The sequence below is a fragment of the Chiloscyllium plagiosum genome, unplaced genomic scaffold (genome assembly GCF_037043375.1).
Source record: "Chiloscyllium plagiosum isolate Xiang-an unplaced genomic scaffold, Cpla_swu_hap1 HiC_scaffold_3, whole genome shotgun sequence".
Taxonomy (NCBI): domain Eukaryota; kingdom Metazoa; phylum Chordata; class Chondrichthyes; order Orectolobiformes; family Hemiscylliidae; genus Chiloscyllium; species Chiloscyllium plagiosum.
Window position 1 is genome coordinate 156,525,965 of NW_028270141.1, and position 19,851 is coordinate 156,545,815.

General features: G+C 64.2%; 1 protein-coding gene across 1 annotated transcript; it reads right to left on the reverse strand.

Annotated features, from left to right (window-relative positions):
• Window positions 1-1,105: 1,105 nt before the first annotated feature.
• Window positions 1,106-18,989, reverse strand: mea1 (male-enhanced antigen 1). Its single transcript, XM_043687402.2, is given in 4 exon segments — window positions 1,106-4,340; window positions 6,088-6,184; window positions 18,678-18,770; window positions 18,772-18,989. Coding segments are annotated over 4 exon segments (555 nt in total). The 5' UTR covers window positions 18,970-18,989; the 3' UTR covers window positions 1,106-4,173.
• Window positions 18,990-19,851: the final 862 nt, after the last annotated feature.

Genomic DNA, 19,851 nt, shown 5'->3' on the forward strand with positions numbered 1-19,851 from the left:
CATTTTTATTTTGGACTGTGGGAGGAAACTCATGCAGACACTGGGAGAACGTGCAAACTCCACACAGACAGTCGCCTGAGGTGAGGATTGAACCTGGGTCTCAGGCGCTGTAAGGCAACAGTGCTAACCACTGTGCCATGCTGATTATTAGGAAAGGATCAAAGGGGTCAAGTCAACAGTGGTAATATGCGTGGTTGCATTTGTCCTTTTTGTGCACAGGACAAAACCTACGTTGACAGGTCAATATTAGTTTGTAAATATACTGGAACACATTGACTAGGGAGTTGACCAGTTCTGGAGCACAAGCTTTCAGTACTATTTCTGGAAAGCTGTCAGTTCCCCCAGCCTTTGCCATATTCAGTGCCTTCACATGATATCAAGAAATAGTTTAAGATATTAAGGGGTAAACCAGGAAAAGTTCCTTCACCATCCAAGAGAATACAATGTTTATCTAACCTGCTTTCCTATTCAGCAAAGTGTCCTATCTTGACAGAGGAAGATAACATGACTACATTATCAAACAAAACTGGTCATCACACCACACACACAATGAAAAGTTAACCAAAAGAAGCCTGTCAAAATACAGTTGTAATGTTTTTGGCTTTATAATTTAGTTTGGCACAAACACTTAGGGAGCACAACTTGTTAAATGTGCTATTGTTATGTTAACAGGGACATATAAATCATTAGCTTTTATCCTCAAAACTGAAATCCCAAAGGAGGATCAGAAACATCAAGGAGCAAGTGAGGAGTACACATTCTGGAGAGTCAGAGTCAAAAAGGGTGGTGCTGGGTTCTGGTGTTGGACTGAGGTGTACAAAACTAAAAATCACAATACCAGGTTATAGTCCAACAGGTTTATGTGGAAGCACTAGCTTTCAAAGCACTGCTCCTTCATCAGGTGGTTATGGAGTAGAAGATTGTAAGATGCAGAATTTATAGCAAAAGTTTACCGTCCGCTGCATCAGTGAAGGGCTTATGCCCAAAACATCAACTCTCCTGCTCCTTGGATGCTGTCTGACCTGCTGTGCCTTTCCCGCACCACAATTTCTGACTTAGAAACATGAAATCAGTCGTGTCAGGCATGATGACTAAAGAAGCCATCTTTAGTATCAGCAACATTTATTGATATTGTAACAAATATTTTACATTTTTTAACACATGACTGCTTGTGCTGGACAGATACATATGGGCTAGATAGACAATAAGGCTCTCTCTTTTAAACAGAAGTAAAACTCCCCACGACACTGTCCCTATCAAACATTCCCAGGACAGGTCTGGCACAGGAACATATATTTCTGGAGAAACTCAGCAGGTCTGGCAGCATCTGTGGAGAGAAAGCAGAGTTAATGTTTCAGGTCCTGTGATCCTCTAGAATATCGAGGTGTTTCTGGAACATTAACTGTTTTCTTGCCACAGATACTGCCAGACCTGCTGAGTTTCTCAAGCAATTTATTTTTGTTTCACTTGTCTATTTTAATTTAGGTACAGCACAGGGTTAAATATAAAACACCCACCCTATCTAGCAGCAGTATGACATTCACTACTTGCTGATACCAACTGTCCTCTGATGTATCTCTAACTGCTCAGATTGGAACACAATGTGCTCTCAGTCTACTATGAAATGTCTGCACATACTCCAGTCTCACTCCCCATGGACAATTTCATCCCCTAAAACTCAATTCAGAAACTACTGACCTCTACCTTGTGGAGTCAATGTGAACTTGCTCAAGTTAATTTAAAGGTTCATTAAACAGTTTATATCAAAATAACGATTAGCAGAGTATAAAAGGGCAAAGTGAAATTAACCAGCTAATGACAGGAAGTGGTGGTGGATTAGTACAACTGGTCAACTGTAATTAGTTAATTTTTGCTGCATCCAGAATTTAACCCTTAGTCCCCCTGGGGTTGTCCCGTCATTGCAATAGACACCCAGCAGTCTAATCCAAAAAACACCTGGGAACAGAGCATTCCAAAGACAAGAAAGGCACTGTTTCCAGTGTCTAATGTCATTCAGCCGCAATAGATTTTCCAATTTTTCACCACTTGCACCATTTTCACGATAGTATATTAGGACAATAGCAGAGTGAGTACCTTTTGGTCTCTGCTCATTGCCAAGCGCATGTTCACCATGTGATTTCCTATCAAAGACTGAGTGTAACACACACTGAGCAATACTTAAATTCAGCCCTGACTCAAAAGCCTGGACCAGAGTTCCAATTAACTTGCCCTAATAGAACGCTCTCAAGTTCACCTCAAGAACTACAGATTTGCTCTAGGAACAAGGAAGCTGAGTGAGGGAGTCAGACTCACATGACTTGTACTCTCAATTCCTTCAAATCAGACAAGAAACAGGCTGTTGGAAGTGATCAAGTGGACAACCTCAAGACATGGCTGTGCACAACAACAAACACAATAGCTCTCCTGGAAAGGCCTGTGTTCATACAGACAGCCAGGATCCTACAGCGGCCCTACAGGCAGCAACCTTACAGTCGGCTAGGATCACCGACAGCGACACTATAGGCAGTGAGGATCACTAACCGGGTCCGCACAGACAGCTAGGATCACTGACAATGACCCTACAGACAGTGAGGACCACTGACTAGGTCCGCACAGACGGCTAGGATCACTGACAGTGACCTTACAGGCCGTGAAGATCACTGTGACCCGACAGTGAGGATCACTGACTGAGTCCGCACAGACGGCCAGGATCACTGACAGTGACCCTACAGTGAGGATCACTGACTGGGTCCGCACAGACGGCCAGGATCACTGACAGTGATCCTACAGGCCGTGAGGATCACTGACCGGGTCCGCTGAGACTGTGAGGATCACTGACAGTGACCCTACAGGCCGTGAGGATCACTGACCGGGTCCGCAGAGACAGCCAGGATCACTGACAGTGACCCTACAGGCTGTGAGGATCACTGACCGGGTCCGCAGAGACTGTGAGGATCACTGACAGTGACCCTACAGGCCGTGAGGATCACTGACTGGGTCCGCACAGACAGCCAGGATCACTGACAGTGACCCTATAGTGAGGATCACTGACTGGGTCCGCACAGACTGCCAGGATCACTGACAGTGACCCTACAGGCCGTGAGGATCACTGACCGGGTCCGCAGAGACTGTGAGGATCACTGACAGTGACCCTACAGGCCGTGAGGATCACTGACCGGGTCTGCAGAGACTGTGAGGATCACTGACTGGGTCCGCACAGACGGCCAGGATCACTGACAGTGACCCTACAGGCCGTGAGGATCACTGACCGGGTCCGCAGAGACTGTGAGGATCCCTGACAGTGACCCTACAGGCCATGAAGATCACTGACAGTGACCCTACACATAGTGAGGATCACTGACCGGATCCGCACAGACGGCCAGGATCACTGACAGTGACCCTACAGGCTGTAAGGACCACTGACTGGGTCCGCAGAGACCGTGAGGATCACTGACAGTGACACTACAGGCTGTGAGAATCACTGACAGTGACCCTACAGGCAGTGAGGATCACTGACTGGGTCCTCACAGACAGCCAGGATCACTGACAGTGACCCTACAGGCTGTGAGGATCACTGACCGGGTCCGCAGAGACTGTGAGGATCACTGACAGTGACCCTACAGGCTGTGAGGATCACTGACAGTGACCCTACAGACAGTGAGGATCACTGACAGTGACCCTACAGACAGTGAGGATCACTGACCGGGTCCGCACAGACAGCCAGGATCACTGACAGTGACCCTACAGGCTGTGAGGATCACTGACCGGGTCCGCAGAGACTGTGAGGATCACTGACAGTGACCCTACAGACGGTGAGGATCACTGACAGTGAACCTACAGGCCGTGAGGATCACTGACAGTGACGCTACTGGCCATGAGGATCACTGACCGGGTCCGCAGGGACTGTGAGGATCACTGACAGTGACCCTACAGGCGGTGAGGATCACTGACCGGGTCCGCACAGACGGCCGGGATCACTGACAAGGTCCGCATAGGCGGTGATGATCACTGAAAGTGACTCTACAGGCGGTCAGGATCACTGTCAGGGTCCCTGTGGATGGCGAGGATCCCTAACAACAGCCCTATAAAGACTCGACTTTTTCCAGGTATCTGGTTTGTTGCACTTACAATTGCAGGTTTCTCATCATGTAACGCTGCAGAATAGAACCTGGGTCATTGCTGCCCCACGTCCTTCACTGCCACTGTTGAGCGCTTGGTTTCTATTGTTTGTTGAACGACAGACTGCCACTGTTCATCAGAGATTTCTTGGGCCCATGACGGGACTCCCAGGCTTGGAATCTTGATTGCAGCCATGGTCCTCTTCACCAATTCCACATGTTCTGCAAGAAAAAGACAAATCCAAGAGTTGGAAGAGGTAGTGATAGTAGCTTACAAAAATAACATCCAGCTTCAGCCTGTCTCCAAGCACTAGGCCACTAGTCAATCATTTTTTAATCTTTGTTAAAGAGAGACATAGAAAGATAAGTAAAACGTAGGGGAGCAAGGATACTTCAATTCACACTTGTTTCACTTCCAAACTCAACAAAGCTATCACATTTTAGCTAGCTTTTAACTGACATTTCCTCTGAACATATCCGAAAGTTAACTACTGAGCTCACAACCTTCAAGTTCTATTCACCCTAGTCTTGCTGACCCACACTGACTCCAAGTGCATTCCTTTTGTCTCCCCCTCTCTGGGTGATTTTAAGGATCTATTCCCCATTTGTCTGGATGTTTATCAACATTTACACCCTCTATCTGAGCAATAACGTCTATACAACACCCAGCCCTCTTGTGATTATCAGAGTATATTCCCACTTAGTCTATTTCTCTTGGTAATTATCAGAGGGTACTGACCCCTCTACCTCTCGGTGATTATCAGAATGCACCAACCCCTCTGGCTGGGTAATTATCAATGTCTATTCTTCTCACCACTCCACCCCCAGCTCTCTGCAATGTGATTATCAGAATCCATTCTCCCTCTCGGTGATTATCAGGGTCTATTCTCTCTCTCTCTGGGCAATTTCATAGAATAGAATCATAGAATCCTACAGTGCAGAAAGAGGCCATTCGGTCCATCATGTCTGAAGAGCATCCCATTTAGACCTACTCCCCCCAAACCTGCATGGGTTTTTTTTTAAATTATGGCTAACTAAGGACTCCACAGGTTAGCTTTTCGCTAATCCACCAAACCTGCACATCTTTGGACTGACAGAGGAGCTTCTGGAGGAAACCCATGCAGTCACATGGAGAACGTGCAAACTCCACACAGACAGTCGCCCGAGTATAGAATCAAACCTGGGTTCCTGGTACTGTGAGGCAGCAGAGCTAACTACCGAGTTACCTGTGTCAGAGTTTATCCGATTATCAGAGTTTATGCTCACTCTCTCTGGATAGTTCTCAGATCCTATTCCAGACTCCATCTCTCTCGTGATTATCAGGATCTATTCCTGGCTCCCCACTCTGTCTCTCTCCTGCCACCCTGGGTAATCATCAAGGTTCATTTCTCTCTTTCTGAATAATTATCTGGTCCATTTCTTTCCCCTCTCTCAAGGTAACTATCACTATCCACTTTTCTGACAGTGTAATTATTGGGGTCCATTCCACCCCAACTCTCTGGTTAATTGTCAGAGTCTATTTCTCCCGTCCGCCCAAACCACAGAGTAATTATCAGGGTCTATTCCCCCCTCTCTCTGTGGGTAATTATCAGGGTCTATCCCCCCTCTCTCTGTGGGTAATTATCAGGGTCTATTCCCCCTCTCTCTGTTGGTAATTATCAGGGTCTATCCCCCCTCTCTCTGTGGGTAATTATCAGGGTCTATCCCCCCTCTCTCTGTGGGTAATTATCAGGGTCTATTCCCCCTCTCTCTCTTGGTAATTATCAGGGTTCTTTCCCGCTTTCCCTGAGAGTAATTATCAGGGTCCATTCCACTAATTTCTCTCTGGGTGATTATCAAGCTCTATTCACTCTCTATCTTTGGATAATTATTGCTCAGGATAATTCCGCCCACTCTCTGCATGATTACTGGGTCTATTAGGGCCCCTCTCTCAGTAATTAGCTGCCACTATTTGCCCTGTCTCCTTTACCTGGGTCCATGGGTATAGACTGTCGACTGCTTGGAATTGCTTCCTCATCCTCCTCATCACTGTCCGCTGGTGCTTCAGGGAGATAAAGTCGCAATTCCTGAAAAGACCAATTGCAAGGTCAAGAATTTATTCAAATTGCTTTGACACAACTAACTTCCTCGATCTCACCCTAATATGGTAAATGACATGTTATCACTACAACCATACGATAGTGGGACTGAAGGACTATATTAGTGGAACAGGTTCAGCTTGTATTATCTGACCTTTGGAAAACTAAGCAGAGATCCATTGAAGTGTGGAAGATTATTAAAGTATTTGATTGGGCAGTATTAGAACCCTCACTCATTTTTCAATATTCTTTTATCAATTTTGAATGAGGAGTTGGAAACGATGGGTGGACTTTGGGACATTTTGCAGTAAAAGGAAAAGAACAGACCAAACGGGACATTAACTATTAACTTGCTTTGTATAGGCAGAGCACAAGAAATGTCAGTAGCACTGTCAGGGGAGGTTTCTATGGATTATGACATAGTAAAAACTCTACGCTTTGAAGCTTTAAGAAATAATTTACTTAGAAAAATGTAAAAACTATCTTTTCTAATAAAAACATTACTGCTTTACATCATAAGCTGCTATTACATTCTGCCCTACATAGACAATAATATGCTGAACATCAGAGGGCTATAACTGTTAGACAGGCTGCACTAACACTGACAATAATGAGTTGATTCGAGAGACACGGGGGGGGAGAGACACGGGGGGGGAGGAGAGACACGGCGGGGGGAGAGAGAGATGGGGGGGAGGGAGAGACACGGGGGGGAGGGAGACACACGGGGGGGGAAGGGAGAGACACGGGGGGGGAGGGAGAGACACGGGGGGGGAGGGAGAGACACGGGGGGGGAGGGAGAGACACGGGGGGGGAGGGAGAGACACGGGGGGGAGGGAGAGACACGGGGGGGAGGGAGAGACACGGGGGGGGAGAGACACGGGGGGTGGGAGAGACACGGGGGGGGGGGGGGAGAAACACGGGGGGGGGAGAGACACGGGGGAGAGAGAAACGGGGGGGGGAGAGAAACGGGGGGGGAGAGACACAGGGGGAGGGAGAGACACGGGGGGGGGGAGAGACACGGGGGGGGGAGAGACACGGGGGGGGGGAGAGACACGGGGGGGGGGAGAGACACGGGGGGGGGAGAGACACGGGGGGGAGAGACACGGGGGGGGAGACACGGGGGGGGGAGAGACGGGGGGGGAGAGACGGGGGGGGAGAGACGGGGGGGAGAGACGGGGGGGGGAGAGACGGGGGGGGGAGAGACGGGGGGGGAGAGACGGGGGGGGAGAGACGGGGGGGGAGAGACGGGGGGGGGGGAGAGACGGGGGGGGAGAGACGGGGGGGGGGGAGAGACGGGGGGGGAGAGACGGGGGGGGGAGAGACGGGGGGGGAAGACATACAGGGGGGAGAGACACGGGGGGGTGGGGAGAGACACTGGGGGGGGAGAGACACGGGGGGGGAGAGACACGGGGGGGGGAGAGACACGGGGGGGGAGACACACGGGGGGGGAGAGACACGGGGGGGGAGAGACGGGGGGATGAAGAGACGGGGGGATGAAGAGACGGTGGGGGAAGAGACGGGGGGGGAAGAGACGGGGGGGGAGAGACGGGGGGGGGAGAGACGGGGGGGGGAGAGACGGGGGGGGGAGAGACGGGGGGGGGGAGAGACGGGGGGGGGGAGAGACGGGGGGGGGAGAGAGATGGGGGGGGGGAGAGACACGGGGGGGGAGAGACACGGGGGGGGAGAGACACGGAAGGGGGAAAGACACGGGGGGGCGAGACACGGGGGGGCGAGAGACGGGGGGGCGAGAGACGGGGGGGGAGAGACGGGGGGAGAGACGGGGTGGGGGGGAGACGGGGGGGGGGGAGACGGGGGGGGGAGAGACGGGGGGGGGGGAAGACATACAGGGGGGAGAGACACGGGGGAGAGACACGGGGGGTGGGGAGAGACACGGGGGGTGGGGAGAGACACGGGGGGTGGGGAGAGACACGGGGGGTGGGGAGAGACACGGGGGGTGGTGGGGAGAGACACGGGGGGTGGGGAGAGACACTGGGGGGGAGAGACACGGGGGGGGAGAGACGGGGGGGAGAGACGGGGGGGAGAGACGGGGGGGGGAGAGACGGGGGGGAGTGAAGAGACGGGGGGGGAAGAGACGGGGGGGGAAGAGACGGGGGGAGAGACACGGGGAGGGGGGAGAGACACGGGGAGGGGGGAGAGACACGGGGAGGGGGGAGAGACACGGGGAGGGGGGTAGAGACACGGGGAGGGGGGTAGAGACACGGGGAGGGGGTAGAGACACGGGGAGGGGGGAGAGACACGGGGAGGGGGGAGAGACACGGGGAGGGGGGAGAGACACGGGGAGGGGGGAGAGACACGGGGAGGGGGGAGAGACACGGGGAGGGGGGAGAGACACGGGGAGGGGGGAGAGACACGGGGAGGGGGGAGAGACACGGGGAGGGGGGAGAGACACGGGGAGGGGGGAGAGACACGGGGAGGGGGGAGAGACACGGGGAGGGGGGAGAGACACGGGGAGGGGGGAGAGACACGGGGAGGGGGGAGAGACACGGGGAGGGGGGAGAGACACGGGGAGGGGGGAGAGACACGGGGAGGGGGGGAGAGACACGGGGAGGGGGGAGAGACACGGGGAGGGGGGGAGAGACACGGGGAGGGGGGAGAGACACGGGGAGGGGGGAGAGACACGGGGAGGGGGGAGAGACACGGGGAGGGGGGAGAGACACGGGGAGGGGGGAGAGACACGGGGAGGGGGGAGAGACACGGGGAGGGGGGAGAGACACGGGGAGGGGGGAGAGACACGGGGAGGGGGGAGAGACACGGGTTGGGGGAGAGACACGGTTTGGGGGAGAGACACGGTTTGGGGGAGAGACACGGTTTGGGGGAGAGACACGGTTTGGGGGAGAGACACGGTTTGGGGGAGAGACACGGTTTGGGGGAGAGACACGGTTTGGGGGAGAGACACGGTTTGGGGGAGAGACACGGTTTGGGGGAGAGACACGGTTTGGGGGAGAGACACGGTTTGGGGGAGAGACACGGTTTGGGGGAGAGACACGGTTTGGGGGAGAGACACGGTTTGGGGGAGAGACACGGTTTGGGGGAGAGACACGGTTTGGGGGAGAGACACGGTTTGGGGGAGAGACACGGTTTGGGGGAGAGACACGGTTTGGGGGAGAGACACGGTTTGGGGGAGAGACACGGTTTGGGGGAGAGACACGGTTTGGGGGAGAGACACGGTTTGGGGGAGAGACACGGTTTGGGGGAGAGACACGGGGTGGGGGAGAGACACGGGGTGGGGGAGAGACACGGGGTGGGGGAGAGACACGGGGTGGGGGAGAGACACGGGGTGGGGGAGAGACACGGGGTGGGGGAGAGACACGGGGTGGGGGAGAGACACGGGGTGGGGGAGAGACACGGGGTGGGGGAGAGACACGGGGTGGGGGAGAGACACGGGGTGGGGGAGAGACACGGGGTGGGGGAGAGACACGGGGTGGGGGAGAGACACGGGGTGGGGGAGAGACACGGGGTGGGGGAGAGACACGGGGTGGGGGAGAGACACGGGGTGGGGGAGAGACACGGAGTGGGGGAGAGACACGGAGTGGGGGAGAGACACGGAGTGGGGGAGAGACACGGAGTGGGGGAGACACACAGAAGGGAGAGACACACAGAGGGGAGAGACACACAGAGGGGAGAGACACACAGAGGGGAGAGACACACAGGGGAGAGACACGGGGGGGGAGAGACACGGGGGGGGAGACACGGGGGGGAGAGACACGGGGGGGAGAGACACGGGGGGGAGAGACACGGGGGGGGGGAGAGACACGGGGGGGGAGAGACACGGGGGGGGAGAGACACGGGGGGGGAGAGACACGGGGGGGGAGAGACACGGGGGGGGAGAGACACGGGGGGGGAGAGACACGGGGGGGGAGAGACACGGGGGGGGAGAGACACGGGGGGGGAGAGACACGGGGGGGGGAGAGACACGGGGGGGGAGAGACACGGGGGGGGAGAGACACGGGGGGGGGGAGAGACACGGGTGGGGAGAGACACGGGGGGGGAGAGACACGGGGGGGGAGAGACACGGGGGGGGAGAGACACGGGGGGGGGAGAGACACGGGGGGGGAGAGACACGGGGGGGGAGAGACACGGGGGGGAGAGACACGGGGGGGGGGAGAGACACGGGGGGGGGAGAGACACGGGGTGGGGGAGAGACACGGAGTGGGGGAGACACACGGAGTGGGGGAGACACACGGAGTGGGGGAGACACACGGAGTGGGGGAGACACACGGAGTGGGGGAGACACACGGAGTGGGGGAGACACACGGAGTGGGGGAGACACACGGAGTGGGGGAGACACACAGAAGGGGAGAGACACACAGAGGGGAGAGACACACAGAGGGGAGAGACACACAGAGGGGAGAGACACGGGGGGGAGAGACACGGGGGGGAGAGACACGGGGGGGAGAGACACGGGGGGGGGAGAGACACGGGGGGGGGAGAGACACGGGGGGGGGAGAGACACGGGGGGGGAGAGACACGGGGGGGGAGAGACACGGGGGGGGGAGAGACACGGGGGGGGAGAGACACGGGGGGGGAGAGACACGGGGGGGAGAGACACGGGGGGGAGAGACACGGGGGGGGAGAGAGACACGGGGGGGGAGAGACACGGGGGGGGAGAGACACGGGGGGGGAGAGACACGGGGGGGGAGAGACACGGGGGGGGAGAGACACGGGGGGGGAGAGACACGGGGGGGGAGAGACACGGGGGGGGAGAGACACGGGGGGGGAGAGACACGGGGGGGAGAGACACGGGGGGGGAGAGACACGGGGGGAGAGACACGGGGGGGGAGAGACACGGGGGGGAGAGACACGGGGGGGGAGAGACACGGGGGGGGAGAGACACGGGGGGGGAGAGACACGGGGGGGGAGAGACACGGGGGGGGAGAGACACGGGGGGGGAGAGACACGGGGGGGAGAGACACGGGGGGGGAGAGACGGGGGGGGGAGAGACACGGGGGGGAGAGACACGGGGGGGAGAGACACGGGGGGGGAGAGACACGGGGGGGGAGAGACACGGGGGGGGAGAGACACGGGGGGGAGAGACACGGGGGGGAGAGACACGGGGGGGAGAGACACGGGGGGGGGGAAGACATACAGGGGAGAGAGACACGGGGGGAGAGACACGGGGGGTGGGGAGAGACACGGGGGGTGGGGAGAGACACGGGGGGTGGGGAGAGACACGGAGGGTGGGGAGAGACACTGGGGGGGAGAGACACGGGGGGGGAGAGACGGGGGGGAGAGACGGGGGGGGAGAGACGGGGGGGGAGACGGGGGGGGAGAGACGGGGGGGGAGACGGGGGGGAGTGAAGAGACGGGGGGGGGAAGAGACGGGGGGGAGAGACGGGGGGGAGAGACGGGGGGGGAGAGACGGGGGGGGGGAGAGACGGGGGGGGGGAGAGACGGGGGGGGAAAAACGGGGGGGGAGAGACGGGGGGGGAGAGACGGGGGGGGGAGAGACGGGGGGGAGAGACGGGGGGGAGAGACGGGGGGGAGAGACGGGGGGGGGAGACGGGGGGGGGGAGACGGGGGGGGGAGACGGGGGGGAGAGACGGGGGGGAGAGACACGGGGGGGGAGAGACACGGGGGGGGAGAGACACGGGGGGGGAGAGACACGGGGGGGAGAGACACGGGGGGGAGAGACACGGGGGGGAGAGACACGGGGGGGGAGAGACACGGGGGGGGAAGACATACAGGGGAGAGAGACACGGGGGGAGAGACACGGGGGGTGGGGAGAGACACGGGGGGTGGGGAGAGACACGGGGGGTGGGGAGAGACACTGGGGGGGAGAGACACGGGGGGGGGAGAGACGGGGGGGAGAGACGGGGGGGGAGAGACGGGGGGGGAGAGACGGGGGGGGAGACGGGGGGGAGTGAAGAGACGGGGGGGGAAGAGACGGGGGGGAAGAGACGGGGGGGAAGAGACGGGGGGGAGAGACGGGGGGGGGAGAGACGGGGGGGGGGGAGAGACGGGGGGGAAAAACGGGGGGGGAGAGACGGGGGGGGAGAGACGGGGGGGAGAGACGGGGGGGGAGAGACGGGGGGGGGAGACGGGGGGGAGAGACGGGGGGGAGAGACGGGGGGGGGAGAGACGGGGGGGGAGAGACGGGGGGGGAGAGACGGGGGGGGGGGAGAGAGACGGGGGGGGGAGAGAGACGGGGGGGGGGGAGAGACGGGGGGGGGGGAGAGACGGGGGGGGGAGAGACGGGGGGGGGAGAGACGGGGGGGGGAGAGACGGGGGGGGGGGAGAGACGGGGGGGGGAGAGACGGGAGGGGGGAGAGAGACGGGGGGGGGAGAGAGACGGGGGGGGGAGAGACGGGGGGGGAGAGACGGGGGGGGAGAGACGGGGGGGGAGAGACGGGGGGGGAGAGACGGGGGGGGAGAGACGGGGGGGGGAAGACATACAGGGGGGAGAGACACGGGGGGAGAGACACGGGGTGGGGGAGACAGGGTGGGGAGAGACAGGGGGGGCGAGACACGGGGGGGAGAGACAGGGGGGGCGAGACACGGGGGGGCGAGGCACGGGGGGGCGAGGCACGGGGGGGGCGAGGCACGGGGGGGCGAGGCACGGAGGGGCGAGACACGTGGGGGGGGGCGAGACAACGTGGGGGGGCGAGACACGTGGGGGGGCGAGACACGTGGGGGGGCGAGACACGGGGGGGGCGAGACACGGGGGGGGCGAGACACGGGGGGGGGCGAGACACGGGGGGGGCGAGACACGGGGGGGGGCGAGACACGGGGGGGCGAGACACGGGGGGGGGGCGAGACACGGGGGCGGCGAGACACGGGGGGGGCGAGACACGGGGGGGGCGAGACACGGGAGGGTGGGAGACACGGAGGGGGGAGAGAGACGGGGGGGGGAGAGAGACGGGGGGGGGAGAGAGACGGGGGGGGAGAGAGACGGGGGGGAGAGACGGGGGGGAGAGACGGGGGGGGAGAGACGGGGGGGGGAGAGACGGGGGGGGAGAGACGGGGGGGGGAGAGACGGGGGGGGAGAGACGGGGGGGAGAGACGGGGGGGAGAGAGACGGGGGGGGGAGAGACGGGGGGGGGAGAGACGGGGGGGGAGAGGGGGGGGAGAGAGATGGGGGGGGGGGAGAGACGGGGGAGAGAGATGGGGGGAGGAGAGACGGGGGGGGAGAGACGGGGGGGGAGAGACGGGGGGGGGTAGAGACGGGGGGGGAGAGATGGGGGGGGAAGACATACAGGGGGGAGAGACACGGGGGGTGGGGAGAGACACGGGGGGTGGGGAGAGACACGGGGGGTGGGGAGAGACACGGGGGGTGGGGAGAGACACTGGGGGGGAGAGACGGGAGGGGGGAGAGACGGGAGGGGGAGAGACGGGAGGGGGAGAGACGGGAGGGGGAGAGACGGGAGGGGGAGAGACGGGAGGGGGGAGAGACGGGGGGGGAGAGACGGGGGGGGGAGAGACGGGGGGGGAGAGACGGGGGGGAGAGACGGGGGGGAGAGACGGGGGGGAGAGACGGGGGGGAGAGACGGGGGGGGAGAGACGGGGGGGGGAGAGACGGGGGGGGAGAGACGGGGGGGGGAAGAGACGGGGGGGAGAGACGGGGGGGGGAGAGACGGGGGGGGGAGAGACGGGGGGGGAGAGACGGAGGGGGGGAGGGGGGAGAGACGGCGGAGGGGGGAGGGGGGAGAGACGGGGGGGTGAGACGGGGGGGAGAGACGGGGGGGGGGAGAGACGGGGGGGGAGAGACGGGGGGGGAGAGACACGGGGGGGCGAGGCACGGGGGGGCGAGGCACGGGGGGGCGAGGCACGGGGGGGCGAGGCACGGAGGGGCGAGACACGTGGGGGGGAGAGACACGGGGGGGGAGAGACACGGGGGGGGAGAGACACGGGGGGGGAGAGACACGGGGGGGGAGAGACACGGGGGGGGAGAGACACGGGGGGGGAGAGACACGGGGGGGGAGAGACACGGGGGGAGAGACACGGGGGGGGAGAGACACGGGGGGGAGAGACACGGGGGGGAGAGACACGGGGGGGGAGAGACACGGGGGGGGAGAGACACGGGGGGGGAGAGACACGGGGGGGGAGAGACACGGGGGGGGAGAGACACGGGGGGGAGAGACACGGGGGGGAGAGACACGGGGGGGGAGAGACACGGGGGGAGAGACACGGGGGGGGAGAGACACGGGGGGGAGAGACACGGGGGGGAGAGACACGGGGGGGGAGAGACACGGGGGGGGAGAGACACGGGGGGGGAGAGACACGGGGGGGGAGAGACACGGGGGGGGAGAGACACGGGGGGGAGAGACACGGGGGGGAGAGACACGGGGGGGGAGAGACGCGGGGGGGGAGAGACACGGGGGGGAGAGACACGGGGGGGAGAGACACGGGGGGGGGAGAGACACGGGGGGGGAGAGACACGGGGGGGGAGAGACACGGGGGGGGAGAGACACGGGGGGGAGAGACACGGGGGGGAGAGACACGGGGGGGAGAGACACGGGGGGGGGGAAGACATACAGGGGAGAGAGACACGGGGGGAGAGACACGGGGGGTGGGGAGAGACACGGGGGGTGGGGAGAGACACGGGGGGTGGGGAGAGACACGGGGGGTGGGGAGAGACACGGAGGGTGGGGAGAGACACTGGGGGGGAGAGACACGGGGGGGGAGAGACGGGGGGGGAGAGACGGGGGGGGAGAGACGGGGGGGGAGACGGGGGGGAGAGACGGGGGGGGAGACGGGGGGGAGTGAAGAGACGGGGGGGGAAGAGACGGGGGGGAAGAGACGGGGGGGAGAGACGGGGGGGAGAGACGGGGGGGAGAGACGGGGGGGGGAGAGACGGGGGGGGGGAGAGACGGGGGGGGAAAAACGGGGGGGGAGAGACGGGGGGGGAGAGACGGGGGGGGAGAGACGGGGGGGAGAGACGGGGGGGAGAGACGGGGGGGAGAGACGGGGGGGAGAGACACGGGGGGGGAGAGACACGGGGGGGGAGAGACACGGGGGGGGAGAGACACGGGGGGGGAGAGACACGGGGGGGAGAGACACGGGGGGGAGAGACACGGGGGGGAGAGACACGGGGGGGGAGAGACACGGGGGGGGAAGACATACAGGGGAGAGAGACACGGGGGGAGAGACACGGGGGGTGGGGAGAGACACGGGGGGTGGGGAGAGACACGGGGGGTGGGGAGAGACACTGGGGGGGAGAGACACGGGGGGGGGAGAGACGGGGGGGAGAGACGGGGGGGGAGAGACGGGGGGGGAGAGACGGGGGGGGAGACGGGGGGGAGTGAAGAGACGGGGGGGGAAGAGACGGGGGGGAAGAGACGGGGGGGAGAGACGGGGGGGGGGAGAGACGGGGGGGGGGGAGAGACGGGGGGGAAAAACGGGGGGGGAGAGACGGGGGGGGGAGAGACGGGGGGGGAGAGACGGGGGGGAGAGACGGGGGGGGGAGACGGGGGGGGGAGACGGGGGGGAGAGACGGGGGGGAGAGACGGGGGGGGAGAGACGGGGGGGGAGAGACGGGGGGGGAGAGACGGGGGGGGGGAGAGAGACGGGGGGGGGGAGAGAGACGGGGGGGGGGGGAGAGACGGGGGGGGGGGAGAGACGGGGGGGGGAGAGACGGGGGGGGGAGAGACGGGGGGGGGAGAGACGGGGGGGGGGGAGAGACGGGGGGGGGAGAGACGGGAGGGGGGGAGAGAGACGGGGGGGGGAGAGAGACGGGGGGGGGAGAGACGGGGGGGGAGAGACGGGGGGGGAGAGACGGGGGGGGAGAGACGGGGGGGGGGAAGACATACAGGGGGGAGAGACACGGGGGGAGAGACACGGGGTGGGGGAGACAGGGTGGGGAGAGACAGGGGGGGCGAGACACGGGGGGGAGAGACAGGGGGGGCGAGACACGGGGGGGCGAGGCACGGGGGGGCGAGGCACGGGGGGGCGAGGCACGGGGGGGCGAGGCACGGAGGGGCGAGACACGTGGGGGGGCGAGACACGTGGGGGGGCGAGACACGTGGGGGGGCGAGACACGTGGGGGGGCGAGACACGGGGGGGGGCGAGACACGGGGGGGGCGAGACACGGGGGGGGGCGAGACACGGGGGGGCGAGACACGGGGGGGGCGAGACACGGGGGGGGCGAGACACGGGGGGGGGCGAGACACGGGGGGGCGAGACACGGGGGGGGGGCGAGACACGGGGGCGGCGAGACACGGGGGGGGCGAGACACGGGGGGGGGCGAGACACGGGAGGGTGGGAGACACGGAGGGGGAGAGAGACGGGGGGGGAGAGAGACGGGGGGGGAGAGAGACGGGGGGGGAGAGAGACGGGGGGGAGAGACGGGGGGGGAGGAGACGGGGGGGAGAGACGGGGGGGGGAGAGACGGGGGGGAGAGACGGGGGGGGGAGAGACGGGGGGGGGAGAGACGGGGGGGAGAGACGGGGGGGAGAGAGACGGGGGGGGGAGAGACGGGGGGGGGAGAGACGGGGGGGGAGAGGGGGGGGAGAGAGATGGGGGGGGGGAGAGACGGGGGAGAGAGATGGGGGGAGGAGAGACGGGGGGGGAGAGACGGGGGGGGAGAGACGGGGGGGGAGAGACGGGGGGGGTAGAGACGGGGGGGGAGAGATGGGGGGGGAAGACATACAGGGGGGAGAGACACGGGGGGAGAGACACGGGGGGTGGGGAGAGACACGGGGGGTGGGGAGAGACACGGGGGGTGGGGAGAGACACGGGGGGTGGGGAGAGACACTGGGGGGGAGAGACGGGAGGGGGGAGAGACGGGAGGGGGAGAGACGGGAGGGGGAGAGACGGGAGGGGGAGAGACGGGAGGGGGAGAGACGGGAGGGGGGAGAGACGGGGGGGGGAGAGACGGGGGGGGGAGAGACGGGGGGGAGAGACGGGGGGGGAGAGACGGGGGGGAGAGACGGGGGGGAGAGACGGGGGGGAGAGACGGGGGGGGAGAGACGGGGGGGGGAGAGACGGGGGGGGAGAGACGGGGGGGGGAGAGACGGGGGGGGAGAGACGGGGGGGGGAAGAGACGGGGGGGAGAGACGGGGGGGGGAGAGACGGGGGGGGGAGAGACGGGGGGGGAGAGACGGAGGGGGGGAGGGGGGAGAGACGGGGGGGTGAGACGGGGGGGAGAGACGGGGGGGGGAGAGACGGGGGGGGAGAGACGGGGGGGGAGAGACGGGGGGGGAGAGACGGGGGGGGAGAGACGGGGGGGGAGAGACGGGGGGGGAGAGACGGGGGGGGAGAGACGGGGGGGGAGAGACGGGGGGGGAGAGACGGGGGGGGGGAGAGACGGGGGGGGGAGTGACGGGCGGGGGGGAGAGAGACGGGGGGGAAGACATACAGGGGGGAGAGACACGGCGGGAGAGACACGGGGGGAGAGACACGGGGGGAGAGACACGGGGGGAGAGACACGGGGGGAGAGACACGGGGGGAGAGACACGGGGTGGGGGAGACAGGGTGGGGAGTGGGGAGTGGGGAGTGGGGGTGTGGGGTGGGGGGAGTGGGGGGGGTGGGGGTGGGGTGAGGAGTGGGGGGGGTGGGGAGTGGGGGTGGGGAGTGGGGGTTGGGGGTGGGGAGTGGGGGGGTGGGAAGTGGGGAGTGGGGGTGGGGGGTGGGGGTGCGGGGGTGGGGGTGGGGGTGCGGGGGTGGGGGTGGGGGTGGGGGTGCGGGGGTGGGGGTGGGGGTGGGGGTGCGGGGGTGGGGGTGGGGGTGGGGGGGGTGGGGAGTGGGGGGGAGTGGGGGGGTGGGGAGTGGGGGGTGGGGTGGGGGTGGGGGTGCGGGGGTGGGGAGTGTGGGGGGTGGGGGGTGGGGGAGTGGGGGGGTGGGGGGTGGGGAGTGGGGGGGTGGGGGTGGGGGGGGTGGGGGGGAGTGGGGGGGAGTGGGGGGGAGTGGGGGGGGTGGGGGGGGGTGGGGGGTGGGGGGGGGTGGGGGTGGGGGGGTGGGGGGGGGGTGGGGGTGGGGAGTGGGGGGGGTGGAGGGGGGTGGGGGGTTGGGGGGGTGGTGTGGGGAGTGGGGGTGGGGGTGGGGGTAGGGGGGGTGGGGGTGGGGAGTGGGGGGTGGGGGTGGGGAGTGGGGGTGGGGGGGTGGGGAGTGGGGAGTGGGGGTGGGGAGTGGGGGTGGGGGGGTGGGGGTGGGGAGTGGGGGTGGGGGGGGTGGGGGGGGGGGGGGGTGGGGAGTGTGGGGGGTGGGGGTGGGGGGGGAGTGGGGGGGTGGGGAGTTGGGGGGGGGTGGGGGTGGGGAGTGGGGGGGGTGGGGGTGGGGAGTGGGGGGGTGGGGGGGGGGTGGGGGTGGGGGTGGGAGTGGGGGGGTGGGGGGGGGTGGGGGGGGGTGGGGGGGTGGGGGTGGGGGTGGGGGGGGTGGGGGGGGGTGGGGAGTGGGGGGGGTGGGGGGTGCGGGGGGTGGGGGGGACTATGAGACGGCGCCTGTTTCCTTCAGGTGTCTCCAGCGGCGGTCACTACATTTTGGGAAATGGCTGCAGTGATTCCCCCGACCCCCGGCCTCCAGGTACCTGCAGCCGCTCCCCGATATCGGGCTCGGCAGCTCCCCCAGGCCCAGGCTCCTGACTCAGGGGCAGATACTGATACCCGCCGCCGGGAGCCGGGGGCCTCGGGGTCTCCGCCAGACTCCTCCCCCTCCCCCTCCCCCTCCTCCTCCTCCTCCTCCTCGCTGCTCCAATGGCCGGGACCCGTCCCCGGGCCTGGGCCCATCTCCTGCGGTGGCGGAGGCGGCGGCTGCTGTTGGTCATCCTCGGGCTCGGGTAACACTCGCTCCGGACTCATCCTCCAAACCTCAACTTCCATCCACAGGCCACAGGCCGGAAGCTCACCCTCAACAAACAACTTCCGCTTCGCCTCACATAAACATCCGGTCAAAGAGAGCCCGGAGGAACAAGAGTGTCCCGAGAGCTGCCTGCGCCCCCTGGCGGAGACGGAGAGTCACTACACCCTGCAGCCCCCTGTTGGAGGAGTCGGAGAGTCACTACACCCTGCAGCCCCCTGTTGGAGGAGGAGTGTCACTACAAGCTGCAGCCTCCTCGTGGAGAAGGAGAGTCACTGCACCCTGCAGCCCCCTGGCGAAGGAAGAGTGTCATTATATCCTGCACACCCCCTGGCGGAGGAGGAGAGTTACAACACCCTGCAGGCCCCTGTTGGAGGAGGAGTGTCACTACACCCAGCAGCCCTCTCGCGGAGGAGGAGAGTTACTACACCGAAGAGGAGAGTCACTACACCCTGCTGCCCCCTGGCGGAGGAGGAGAGTCACTACACCCTGCAGCCCCCTGTTGGAGGAGGATTGTCACTACACCCAGCAGCCCTCTCACGGAGGAGGAGAGTTACTACACCCTGCAGCCCCCTGGCGGAGGAGGAGAGTCACTACACACTGCAGCCCCCTGTTGGAGGAGGTGACCCACTACATCCTGCAGCCCCCTGTCGGAGGAGGAGAGTCTCTAAACCTGCACCCCCCTTCTGTCGGAGGAGGAGTCACTACATCCAGCACCTCCCTGTTGGAGGAGGAGAGTCACTACATCCAGCAGCTCCCTGTTGGAGGAGGAGAGTCACTACACCCAGCAGCCTCCTGGCGGAGGAGGAGATTCACAATACCCAGCAGCCCCCTGGCGGAGGAGGACAGTCACTACACTCTGCACTCCCCCTGTTGGAGGAGGAGAGACACTACATGCTGCACTC